Source organism: Microcaecilia unicolor, chromosome 6 (genome assembly GCF_901765095.1).
Source record: "Microcaecilia unicolor chromosome 6, aMicUni1.1, whole genome shotgun sequence".
Classification (NCBI taxonomy): domain Eukaryota; kingdom Metazoa; phylum Chordata; class Amphibia; order Gymnophiona; family Siphonopidae; genus Microcaecilia; species Microcaecilia unicolor.
Genome location: NC_044036.1, coordinates 157,489,079 through 157,502,821, shown reverse-complemented (window position 1 = coordinate 157,502,821; position 13,743 = coordinate 157,489,079). Strand labels below are relative to the sequence as shown.

Sequence of the window (13,743 nt, the reverse complement as noted above, 5' to 3'; positions counted from 1 at the left end):
GAGCACTCCTCCTCCCGCCAAAACACCTCCTATATGTGGAAGCAGTAGCAGAAGACGTCCGGTGGGAGAGAGAATCCATAGCATCATTATGCTTCTTGATCTGATCAACTAGATCCTCTACTTTTTCACCAAAAAGATTATCCCCCCCGGCAAGTAACATCCGCCATTCGCTGCTGGACAGAATGATCCAGGTCAGAGACACGTAGCCATGAGAGTCTGCGCATCACTATACCTCGAGCAGAAACTCTGGATGCCACGTCAAAAGTGTCAAAAGTACCCCTGGCTAGGAACTTTCGACACACCTTCTGCTGCCTGACCACCTGGCGAAAAGGCTTGGCCAGCTCCATAGGGAGTGCATCAACCAAGCTCGACAGCTGCCGTATCGAGTTTCACAAGTGCACGCTCATGAAGAGCTGGTAAGACTGGATCTTGGCAGCGAGCATAGCAGCCTGGTATGTCTTCCTCCCAAAAGAGTCAAGAGTTCTAGCCTCTCTGCCTGGGGGAGCCGAAGCATAGGCTCTAGTACTCCTGGCTCTCTTGAGGGCGGACTCCACCACCATGGAATTGTGGGGTACCTGAGACCTCATCAACCCAGGTTCACCATGGATCCGATACTGGGATTCAGCTTTTTTCGGGACCACGGGGCCAGACAGAGGGGCTGACCAGTGTCGCATAAGGAATTTCTTCAGTATCTTATGCAAATGAACTATCACAGCCTCTTTAGGTGGAGAAGAATAATCCAGGACCTTAAGCATCTCAGTCCTGGGCTCATCTTTAACTTCCACAGGGAAGGGAATAGCCGTAGCCATTTCCCAGACAAAAGAGGAAAAGGACAGACTCTCCGGTGGAGATATTCTCCTTTCTGGCAGAGGGGAAGGATCAGAGGGAATCCCAAAGGACTCATCAGAAGAGAAGTACCTGGGATCCTCTTCTGACTCCCACGAATGCTCCTGCTCAGTACTGGATAGAACCTGAGTTAAGGTGCTTCGACACTGAACCTGCCTTGGCGCAGAGGAACGATGTCCTCTATGGCGATGTCGAGAGGCCAATGCCTGGTCCGACTGCGGCGAAGCTCCCTCCACCGACGTCGAAGGGGAGTCGACCTGGGTGGCAGCTGATGTGGATGCTGCAAGCGGCATCGCAGTCGGGGACATCACCGCAGGCGAAGGGCCAGACACCACTGCAGCAGCAGGAACAGAAAGCACAAGCACCCCCAACACTGAAGCTGACTGTCGTAGCAGTCCCTCCAGAAGTTCTGGAAACAAGGCCCGGATGCGCTCGTCGAGAGCTGCCATCGGAGAAGGCTGCGGGGTTGGTAGAACAGGCGTTGTGTCAGAATCCGTGGAGGCTCGGGAGCAGGTACCAGGCTGCTAGGAGACCGATGCATCGGCACCTCCTGTATGAAGGGGGAGTGATCCTCTCGGCGCCGACTATTCTCGGGTGCCGACTCTCTCGACACCCTGGAGCTCCCGGTACCGTGTGTCGAAGGAGAATGATGACGGTGCTTCTTCGCCTTCGCTCGACGCCCATCATCGAGGAGGACGTGGTATCCTCACATCTCCTCGGGGCCGGGTCCGATGAAGGTCGGTCCCGGGGGGGCCTGCATAACAGGAGGCCTCGAGGCAGATGCAGACCCACTTGACACCTCACTGCTCCCAGCGCGAGCTGGTCTCTCAGCAGCCATTACCTTTCTTCTCGATGTTGATGCTCCTGTCGATGTCGACGACCTCGCCACCGATGTCGATGTCAACGTCGAAGGACTGGACTGAGCCCCAAAAAGTTTTTCTTGTTGGTCTTCTCGAGACACTTGGGCCCGTTTCTTCATATGAAGACACAGACTAAAAGCGGCTGGGCTATGGTCGGGCCCAAGGCACTGGATACACCAGGCGTGAGTATTGGTACCTGAGATAGTCCAGTTGCACAGTGTACAACACTTGAAGCCGCTGGGTGTCTTCGATGACATGGAAGGAAAAACGGCTTCAGCAAAATCAAACGACGCAATTGTGCCAAAAAAGAGAAGGGCACAAAAAGGGAGAAAACCCGACCGCGCGGCCTAAAGGCCGGCCGTGTCGAAAAGAAAGTAAACTTAAAATAGAGAAAAAAAATACTAAAAGTAACTAAGGGAATATATATATATTTTTAAATGACTAAAATAATAAAAGAAATAGTCGTCAGACTCTGTTCCTGGGCCAAGAACGAGGAGAGCAGAAAAAATTCTGTCACCTCGTCACGGACAAAAAAGAACTGAGGAAGCACGCTCACGCGACAGGTGGGAAGTCATCCGCGCATGCGCGGTGTGTGCGATTCTAGCAAAACTTTGTTTTTATTTTGTTGGGAAAACGCCAGTTCCAGGGCCAACGCAGACGTCGACCCACATGTGAGAACAAGCAGCCTGCTTGTCCTCGGAGAATGTAATGTTTACAAAGTTTCCAAAAGATGAGATGTGCCATGTTGTTGTGCCTTTCTGTATAGAAATTTTCTGCCATCAGAACTTCACAGCCAGCTATGAAATGACTGACTGTTTCCAGCTATTTCTTACAGAATCTACAGCTGTCTGTTTTACCAGATTTTTCTATGATTGCTGTAAATCATCTTGTCCAAAGGCCATTGTCCGGACTGCAACTATCAAGTGTGTGAGAAGACATGTTTATGCCAGGCTTTCTCAGAGCCTGACATTTATCACACATTAATGCATTTTAATAAACAGGATCCTAAGTCCTGACTAGGGGTTAGATTTACTAAAGTGTCCTAATGCCATTAATTAATTAATTGTATTTATTTATTTGTGACATTTATATCCCACATTATCTCAAACAAGTTTGAGTTCAATGTGGCTTACAATAAACAGTATAGGATGAGAGGAGATGAGTAAGGGAGGCTGGGTACATGGAGTAATGTTGTATATGACTATGGCTGCTGTTATACCAGAGTATTGTTTCAGAATATGGGGAAGCGGGGAGATAATCAAACATATAAACGGCAAGTGACGTACTCACTTGCAAACGCGCAGTACAGACTTCCCTCTCTGTCCCGCCCTCGCAACAAGACATCATGACATCAGAGGGCAGAACAGAGAGGGAAACGGAGTTGAATTGTCGGACGCTGCTGCTGCCGCTTGGAAAAAACATCGTGCGAAACAACCTCCCCCCCATCCCCGCCGCCGCTCCCGCCCCGCTCCGTATCGGGCCCCCTGCACTGACCTGACAGCGCCTCTCAGCTCCATGTGTAAGCGCTGCAGGCAGCAGCAGAGCGATCTGCTGCTGCCTGTAGCGCTTTCACACGGAGGTGAGAGGCGCTGTCAGGTCAGTGCAGGGGGCCCGGCACGGAGGGGGGAGGGAGTGGCGGCGATGAGGGTAGCTGGACATGGGGGGAGGGCAGGGGGGAGAGGCCATGGTTGCTGGACTTGGGGTGAGAGCAGGGCACAGAGGAGGGTTGCTGGACATGGGGGGAGGGGGGGAGGCCAAGGGAAAGAGGAGGGTCGCTGGATATGGGGGGGAGGATCGGTGGACGGGGTAAGGCCAGGGAAGAGAGGGCTTAACGGCTAGTTTTTACGGGCTTAACGGCTAGTGGTTAAATAAACTAATTGATGGAGTAATGTCAGTTTAGTTAATGTACAGATTCTGTTTTTCTAGTCCAAGAGACTGTATATGAAACGTTTGTAATGTTTTATATCTGACACCATCAATAAAAAATTGTGAAAGTTAAACAGTATAGGATGCACTGTTACTAGTAAATATGTCCCACTGCATAAAGTGGATCTGTAATGAACGCATGTGCCAACGCCATAGCACTTTTTAGTAAATCTAGCCATAAGCTTTTTAGAATTAGCCCAAAATATTTATTCTTTCTAATAACAGATTGGGTATTATTTGCACAATACTTGTGTTAATCAACTGAACCCAACTTACATGAGCAGATTACAGCAGAGTAAAAAAGAAAAAAGCAGCTTGTCCTTCTCAAATAGTGAGCGACACACATTACAGTATAAGTTATATGTAAAGTGATCAGTGAGGTAACGAAGACGCTTCTCCAGGATTTTGGATTTATTACTAAGAAAAAAAAAATAACATAGAAATTACAATTTAAAAAGTCACATCCATTATAACTTTAACTGTTTGAGATACAAAAATGAAACATTTGCTTTGTTTGAACAGAAAATATTTCTTACCTGTCTTGGATAGAGTTGATGTAGAGATTAACAAACCAGCTAAGAGAGTACTGGTACATGGGGTCAATGTTAGCCAGATCTGCAATACTGAAAAACAACACCGAGGAATGTCTAGCAATTGGTCTGTAGCCTTCTCGAGATTCTGCTAGTTTAATCTCCGTTTTCTCAGCAATCTAAACAAAATGATAAGGATATTAATTCTAATTGTTCTCATTTTTTTATTTAGAATAATTATTACTTTAAAAGATGCTTTTCCCTAATTCCTCAGCTGGGAAAAACATACTAGGGAAACACACAGAACCTCTTGGCCATAATTCCAACCATTTTGTGATGGCAGGGACTCCTTCCACTCTGCGGCTGTGAATGTAGCCTTCATAGCATTCCCAAGTACAGCTGGCTAAAGGACTAGAATATATAACTCATAAATCAAACCCACATTTGCTAGCTTGACCCTAAAAGAACTTTTACAGAAGAGAGGGCAATGTATACAACTGCAGTGGAGGCATGATGAATCTTACTGTTTTAGCCAGATTTCCCATTGCAACAATAAATATCAAACTAATTTCTTCATATAAGTTAAACAAATATTTTACATATCGGTGCATCTCAGTAAATAAGCACACATTTTTCAAAACTAAACTGATTTTGCAACTCACAGACCTACCTGGAACCAGATTCAAGTCAATTGCCAAAACCCTTAACTACTGTTAAAGATGTTCCAGTTATGTAAGTCATCTTATGCAACCAAAGTCTGAACTGTGGTCCAAACATGCTTTGCATATCACAATCAAATTATCATTATTAAATAGTAAAACAAAATATCTGGTAATCATAAGGAAGCCATTTTGATGCATCACCTGCTGTTTCTTTGTGATCTCATTAGACATGAGTTTAGCAGAGTCCAAAATCTGAATGGCAGACTCATCTTCCAGGATGTTTCCTTCAGACGACTGCAAGGTTTCCAGAATTTTATCCTCTATCTCTTTCAGCTGTTTTTTATTTGCTGCTGATTGAAGGATGAGGGCATTCCTCTCCTCTTCTAATTCTGGTCTAAGAAATACAAACATACCCAGGTTCATTTTCTATTTAGCATGATTAGACTTACAGAAACGTGAACAAATAATATTAGTAGTATAAATTATTATAAGGTCAAAGCTTTCCATTGAACATGGGGGATTTGTTGATTTCAGGGGCAGTGCCACCTAACCATTCCTCATTAAGTGCTGATATTCAGTCACTAAAGCTATGAGTTATAGCCTTCAGCATATTGCAGGATTCCTATGCAAGAAGTTCAAAAACACACCTGTAACCTTTATAATAGGTTCCCAAATCCAGCTTCCATAGTGCATAAATGGTGACATAGAAGTTCACACCTGCTCCAAAAAGTGTGTAAATGTGTATATGTACTCTATCCCTTTCATTCTATAACACATCACCTAAATGTAAGCACTATTTGCACACCATCCATCTGTGTAAGTAAACACTCATGTGCATAAATGACAGGCATGTGCTTAATAGTATTCTGGAATTTAAGTACATAAACAGCTTAGGGGTCCTTTCACTAAGCTGCAGTAAAAGGGGGCTTGCACTAGTGTCAACACATGTTTTTGACGAACGCTGAGGCTCCCTTTTACTGCAGCTGGTAAAAGGCTACTTTTTCTGAAGAAAAGAAATGGCCATGTGGTAAGAGAAATGCTTACCACATGGCCATTTTGGAGAGAGCCATTACCGCCACCCATTGAAATGGCGGTAAGTGCTCTAGAACTAACCTGATGGTAACTGGGCAGCGCACGGCACTTCCCGATTACCGCCGGTTAAGTTCTGGCTCTTCAAAAATAGAACGTATTTTTGTAGCACCAGAAATGGTGTGTGCTAGGGGTGGAACTACCATAGTAGTTCCGGATTGGCGCGTGGTAAGCCTGCAATGGGCTTACCACCGTTTAGTAAAAGGACAATGCAAGAGTGTTCGCAGGAGAGGGGCATAGTCAGGGCATAGACAGGGCATAGGGGGGCCCACATTTATATGCTTACTTTACAGAATCCTGTAATTTAAGTTTCATTACCTGCAATGGTAACTATACACTTAAGTGTCATTATGTGGTGCCCAGTTATAGAATTGTCGCTTATGTGTAAGTGTATTTCAAAGACATAAAGAAATTATACCAACTCGTGAACAAACTCCTAGACACCAACTTGGTCACTACCACGAATACAGACATCCCATCTGCAGATAAACTTGCAGAGTACTTCAATGAAAAAATTGTAAACCTATGCAACACGCTACCTCAGAACAACACCAACATTGAAAACTTCCTTAATGAATTGGACCCAACCATTGGAGAATACCTGGCAGATCGGACCTGGTTAAACTTCGCCCTCCTTACCATCGAAACAGTTACCCAGGCGATTAGTAGGTTTTCCAACACTCACTGTAATCTAGATACCTATCCCAGCTACCTAATGAAATCCACCCCTAACCGCTTCATAGCAGACCTCACATTCCACCTAAATTACATGCTTCAGCGAGGCCTCTTCCCTAAGGAAAATGGCAATATCCTACTCACCCCAATACCAAAAGATACCAAAAAAAAACCAAACGAAATCACTAACTACCATCCAGTAGCATCTATCCCGTTGGTGGTCAAACTGATGGAAAGCATGGTAACCAAACAACTTACAGATTACATAAACAAATTCTCAATATTACACGAATCACAGCCACAGCACGAAAACAGTATTACTCACTCTTCTAGACAAATTCAAGCAGGAAATAGCAACAGGCAAAAACATCCTTCTCCTCCAATTCGACATGGTAATATCCCCCCCCCCCCCCCCCAGTGCAGTTGGATTTGCATCAATACTACATATTTTAAAATATGGGGGGGGGGGGATATTACCTGCAGACTCTTACAACAAGAACAAAAATTTAGATTTTGTGGCACACAGTACAGCCTAATGGATTAAACAAAGAGGTGGAATGGTTAACACTATAATTGAATGATTAGCATTCTATGGGCAATTATCTCATTATAATCAGCTGAGTGCTTTCGTACTATATAAGCACCAAGGGCGCACATAGGGTTCGTTAAGACAGGGAAAAGTCAGACACGAGACCTGTCCCGGTAAGCCGAGCAATATGTTCTAATGAATAATAAGTTTAAAGTAATGACAAGATAGGCTTGCTTTATAAAGATAAACTTGTTTAGCATTTTACATTTGAGAAACTCAAACGCCGAGATGGTGAAACGTGGCCCCACGTCGGGAATAAAGACAATCTTTTAACTTCACGTCACTAGAACACAAGGGTGAAGGCCCGGGACCAACCAAAGGAGAATAAAAGCAGGAACAAGCAGACCGCCTATGGATAAGTGATCCGCTTTATATTCCAGTAATATACAGTAACGGAGTTTATGAAACGCTGGTGGTAGGCAGGACTGGTGCTATGATGGTGGGTTGCTACGGGCCGAATCCATTTTTTATGGTATAAAGGCACTTGAGCAAATTCTGAGCACTGCATAATATAAAATATAAAAATAGAGTTATTATAAATATAAGAGACATTGTGGTGGAATTTTTATTATTAAATTTTAGTTGCCAATTATTGGACCATTCTTCAAGCTTCACTAGATTCTTCCTTATGCCATCCATAACCTCCAAAGTGTGCACCCTATTACAGAGTTTGGTATCATCTGCAAAGAGTCAAACCTTACCAGGCAGCCTTTCCACAACATCGCTCACAAAGATATCCACAAGATCAACGTTGGGATTTACAGCTGCTCTCTGCGAGGTCTAGGTTATGCAAAGTTGCTCATTTTGGGCAGTTCTCTATTGGAGGGATTAGGGAAAGGAAAAGGGAAATGGGACTTGATATACACCTTTCTGTGGTTTTTGCAACTACATTCAAAGTGGTTTACGTGGTATATAAAGGTACTTATTTGTACTTGGGGCAATGGAAGGTTAAGAGACTTGCCCAGAGTCACAAGAAGCTGCAGTGGGAATCAAACCCAGTTCCCCAGGATCAAAGTCCACTGCATTAACCCCTAGGCCACCCTCTTCCAGTGTTCTCTGACCTCCCTGAAATCAATACAGGTAAATGATATCAAGGTCTGTGACAGCTTGGGGAAACAGACATGTGAGTTTCTAAAATTGAAGACATATACGTGTATGTTCTGAAATCCAAATATATACAAGTATGTTCCAGCACATAGATGTGTATATTGCCCTGTTGGCCCCACTGATAGTTTAGACATCAACACTTGTACTCTTGTCACTGGCAAACAAATCTCCATTCCTGCACGTATTTTAGAAAAGTGGATATTAACACATCCCAACCTGAACATCTCAATTCTGATTTGTACATTCTTTCTAAAATCTGCCTTCACATCTGTTAACTTAATACTGTACTGTATACACACACCTTTCTTTTGCAACAACAATACCCAGAAGTTGGTCTTCAAGTCCTTCGGGAGTAATCATGAAGTTGAGTAAGGAAACTTTAGTAGCAAGTTCAGGTAGATAGTGTGGATTTCTTAGCTTTGTAGTAATATAAAATCTGAAATCACTGGAGTACTCGATAATTGCCTCACCAAGTCTGATACAGTCCATGCCTCCTACAGTTACAAAATAAAAATATTACATAGAAGATATTTTACTGTGTCTTCTGTTTACATAAAATAAATGTTCTGACCAATATACCTCCTACTGGGAGTTATAGATTGAAAAACAAGACAAACTGGATTGCTGCATCTAGTGAAAGTCTAGTTAATTGTTCATTAGCACAGCATAAATGTTCACTGATAAAGGTTTCTGCCCCTAATTTAGCAAAATATGCAATTGTCTTTAACAGTGATTACTTTCTCCAACAGAAAAATCAAATTTTCATTGTACTATCCTGGACTAAATTAAAATAGTGATTTGATATCCATCAGAATCTCATAATTACCATCTAAACAACATAAAAAGCTAAGTTATTCAGCAGAGCTGATATTAAACACACTGGTACCCATGACAGAAACTGGGCTCAGACAGTGCCAGGCATCTCAGTGACATCTCTCAGGCTTTGACAAGAAGACCCTTAAAGTGCTGCAGCCCAGGCAAATTGCTCCCTCTTAAAAATGACCTTGCAATTCAGAACAAATGTCCTAACTTAGATTCTGAATCAATAAACACATTTCTGAGAAAAACCTGATCACTTCTCCAGAGATGAAGTCAATAATAATTGTATCCTTTATTATTCCATTATCAATATACCTTTAGCTTGTGCCCTGAAGCTAGCCACTCATCCATTCCCATCAAGCTATATTACCTGAAATACTACACTACAGGAAACATAAACGAAGAAAAAACAGCAACACAGTATAAATTAGACTATGGAGCTCATTTTCAAAGCACTTAGACTTAAAGTTCCATAGGTTACAATAAGGTATATTTTCAAAGCACTTAGAACTTACAAGTTTCATAGTAACCTATAGAACTTTGTAAGTCTAAATGCTTTGAAAATACACCTCTATATGAAGTTTGTTTTTATAAGGCCCTATAAATCTGTGAAAAAGAAAGATATTACATAATTTTGCTACCGTCAATATCATTCCATTTGTTAAACGAAAGCTAAAGAATAAAGAACATTTATTACCTTCCTCTGATGACAAGCAGCAAAATTAGAAAATAAGAACAAAGTGGTTAGCTGACACTGTAGATCAAATGCATATTTGTACGTGATTAAATCAGGGTTGGGCAACCTTTATACACAGAGGGCCACATGAATGTTGGTACTATTCCTAGCAGGTTACACAAGAAAATTAACAAATATGCCATATAATTCAAAACTCAATGTGATGACTGAATGAACATAATTGGTCTGTTATCATATACTTCTATCATTTCAAACTGTTAACTCTGTCAAATAATTCTTGTTCCGTTGTTGTGTCCTTCAACAGTTTCACTGACAACAAAACTCTGGTTCATGTCATTTGTGCGGGTCCTTTTCTGTATATTCATGGTCACACAAGTCACACAAAATTCAATGGCAGGTCTCAGATTGCCCACCCCTAGATTAGATGAATATTAATGCTGCTTGATTTCTACCTTGCTTGAACACTTGTCTGAGCAGCAGAGGCTCCAGTGAGGGATCGAGTTCTTCCCCAACATTTTCTAGTAAAACTGGTGTTCCAAATTGGATGCAATTCTCTAGGGTTCTCATGAGATCTGAATCTGTGAGCTTCGTAACATTTAACTGGTTTTCTCGCTCAGAGTTCTTTATCCACTTATTGGCTTGACCCTGTGGGTCAATCATTAAAGGCCTAGAATATATAATGAGCCAAGTTAATATCTGAAGATGAAAAGTCAGATGATCTTATTCTAATTTTAAAAAAATGGACTAGACTTTAGTATTCATTTGCAATGTTTTTACGCCTTTGAAATTATGCAAATATAATTTTGTCCTTTATGAGAAAACTATTACACAATATAAAAATGAACCAACTAAAAATATATTTTCTTCAGGTCGATGCAATATACTATTTCCTATTTGTTTTCTATTATTTCAAAATAGCATACATGAACAAAATATCCTTATTTATGTGTTACCTACCAACGTCTAGCATTGCTAACAATCACACCATTGTCTATTGAGAAATTATCAGTAGGTAGGCCAGCAATATTCCAAGCTCTGATCTTTATTGGATCGCCAAGAGTTTTGCTCAAGGAAAAGTCATCTGAACAAGGGATATGTTTGCTCTAAAAAGGAATAAAGAAATTGTGTGTTAATACAGAGGTCTTTATCAATAGACAACACTATTATTGCTACCTTATATGATAAGGCCTATTTTATATAGAATATCGAGATGTGAATGTCCCAACCTGGATGTCTCCTAATTCCCCAAGTATTTTAGAAAGGCTCTGCTGAACGTGGAGCTTTTTGTAAAATGCTAGAATGACACGTAAGCATGCACATCTAGCAGATGCAGCAATTTAAAAAAGCTGCACGCACACGGAAGAAAAGACAATCCTGCTCTCTCCTGGTTTCCATGTCTGCAGCTTCTTAAAATTGTTGCACCTTACAACTTTGATTCTCACCATCCCCACACCCTTCATGACAAAACCAGATCCCCTTGACATCATTAGAAACCATCCCCACTCCTCTGAACCCTCCCAACATCACTAACAGTTCACCCAAACCCTAACATCATTAACAGCATCCCCATCCCTGAACCCCCTCCTGACATTATTAGTAGCCTTGCTCCTCCCTGTCCTCTGAACCCTCTGACATCATTAGCAACCATCTCCCTCCCTTGAACCCTCCCAACTTCATTAGCAGTTCCCCTAAATCCCCCAATATCATTAATAGCATCCCCCGTTTCTGAACTCTCCCAACATCATTAGTAGTGTGCCCCACCCTAGCATCTGAACCCTCTGACATCATTAGTAGTGTCACCCTCCCACATAAGCCCCATCATCATTAGTAGCCTCCCCTATACTGTATTACACCATTAGTTCCAAATATCTATAACAAAGCTATATATAGGTATACTGTGGACAGCAAAAGTATTCCTCTAATTCAGGGGTTCTTAACCAGTGGTGCCTGCACCCTCAAGGGATGTGGGAAGAGGTCAAATGGCATATGGAGAAGGATCTTGATATCTGAGGTGATTTATTGAAACTTTCTAGACAGATTAAAGGCATTTATTAGGACAGTTGTTAGTAGTATAACTATGTACTACTAGAATTGTAGTGACATGTTAGCTTATAGCACTGTTAGTGGCTAACAGCAACATATGTAGCTGTCAGTAGTCACTAGTGGACACATGATTTAGGAAGGGGGTGAGAGGGTTTCATTGATCAGTTAAAGGGGTGCTGGAAACATAAAAGGTTAAGAACCCCTGCTCTAGTTTGTTAAGGGGCCCATTTATTAAACTGTGCTAGACTCTGGCCTTGGCATGTTTTAGCACGGGACTTCCCATGTGCTAAAGCCAGATTCAGCATGGCAAAATTTCAGACTTTTAAAATATATTTTTCTTCTGGTCATGCGCTAATGTTTGCATTAGTGCATGGTACTGGTAAAAAGTTAATGGAGAAGCCCTTACTGCCTCCTATTTAGGAGGTTGTACGTTAGCTAGATAACGCTTCCCCACCTGTTCCTTGCCTATGACATGCCCTCTCCTGAAAAAATTCCCCCCAAAATAAACATGTGAACATCTGATAAGTACACATAGACAGGCAATTTACCAAAAAATGCTTTAACGCATTTTGCGGTAAACCTTTTTCCAGTGTTAAGCAAACACGGTTTAGTAAAAGGGCCCCTAAATAAGTATATACTATGCTCCTGCTTTAAACTGTTGGATTAGAAGACCAAGTTCACAGTTTATTCACAAAAAAGAATGTAGTGTTAAACAAAGGACCTTGCATAACTTGCTCCAGTTTCTAGAGCATTCTTGGCGATAGCCAGCAGTGAAGGCACCTAGATAAGCTATCACTCCTGCTGATATAAGAACATCTCCTGTCAAGTTATCATAAGTATTCTGGAGATCATCTGCAGCCTTGGACCATCTATAATGAGCAACAACACAGTGTAAATACAGGGAGTAAGAATTCAGGAGAGCATTTTACAATCTGTGCCACATTATCACAGTAAGATGGGTGTCATATACTTTCCCAATTATGAGCTTGTTTTGTTTGTTTTTTTAATTTAAAGTCTCTTATTTGTTGTTGTTACAGATGCAAACTGCATACCAGGAAGTTCCAACATTTGTCCTTTCCCTTTTCCCCCCCAAGGATGGGTGGGAACTTTAAAGAGGCCTTCTTCCTGGTAGAATTCCTTTGAAAATTGCCACCTAAGAAGACAACTTTAAAAGCCATTTTCATGGATAAATTGGGCATCTGAAAATTGTCCTCTCTCAATCTAGCTGAAAATATGCATAAGGTTCCACAATGGGTGCACCTGTAGCCATGATTAAGGAAGGTTTTCCTGGGGTATGATTTGGACAGGATCAGATACTAACTCACATAGATTGTATTTTTCATAAAATGAAATCTGCACACAGCACCAGCTCAAACTATGTGAGCACTGGCTCAGGGTACCAAAATCTAGGTCCAGCATCTCTCTGTTTCTAACTTGTCTCCCCCTTCCGCCCGCGATCTAGTATCTCTTCTTCCACTCCTTCTTCCCCCACCCACATCCAATATCTTCTCTTTCTCAATCTCCCCCACTTCCCGTCTACCTTGAACCTCTTAGAGGGTGCCAGCAGAGGCAGTGATTCACACATGCTGATTGTGCCTGGTCCACAGCCTTCCCTCTGCCGTATCCTACCCCATCTGATGCAACTTCTTGTTTCTAGTAGGGCAGCACAAGACAGGAGGAAGGCTCCAGGCCAGGAGCAGGCAGCGTCTGTGAATCACTGCTGCTGCCGGAACCCTCTATGAGTGTCAAGGTAGACCCAAGGGGTGTAAGGTTGAGAGAGAGGAGGACATACCAGATTGGGTGGTGGGAGAAGAGGTGAGAAGAGTGGAGGGAGAGATTCCAGATCGCTCGGAGGTGGGGAGTGCTGCGGTAGTTGGCTTTGAGTGTGCTACTTGCAGAA

General features: G+C 42.4%; 1 protein-coding gene across 1 annotated transcript in view; it reads right to left on the bottom strand.

Moving 5' to 3' along the window:
• DNAH12 (dynein axonemal heavy chain 12) overlaps positions 1–13,743 on the bottom strand; it is a 314,549-nt gene that overhangs the window by 64,983 nt on the left and 235,823 nt on the right. The window contains 7 exon segments of the mRNA XM_030206132.1: positions 3,909–4,168; positions 4,171–4,341; positions 5,026–5,218; positions 8,586–8,778; positions 10,253–10,467; positions 10,758–10,903; positions 12,565–12,712. Coding sequence (XP_030061992.1) covers positions 3,909–4,168; positions 4,171–4,341; positions 5,026–5,218; positions 8,586–8,778; positions 10,253–10,467; positions 10,758–10,903; positions 12,565–12,712 — 1,326 coding nt within the window.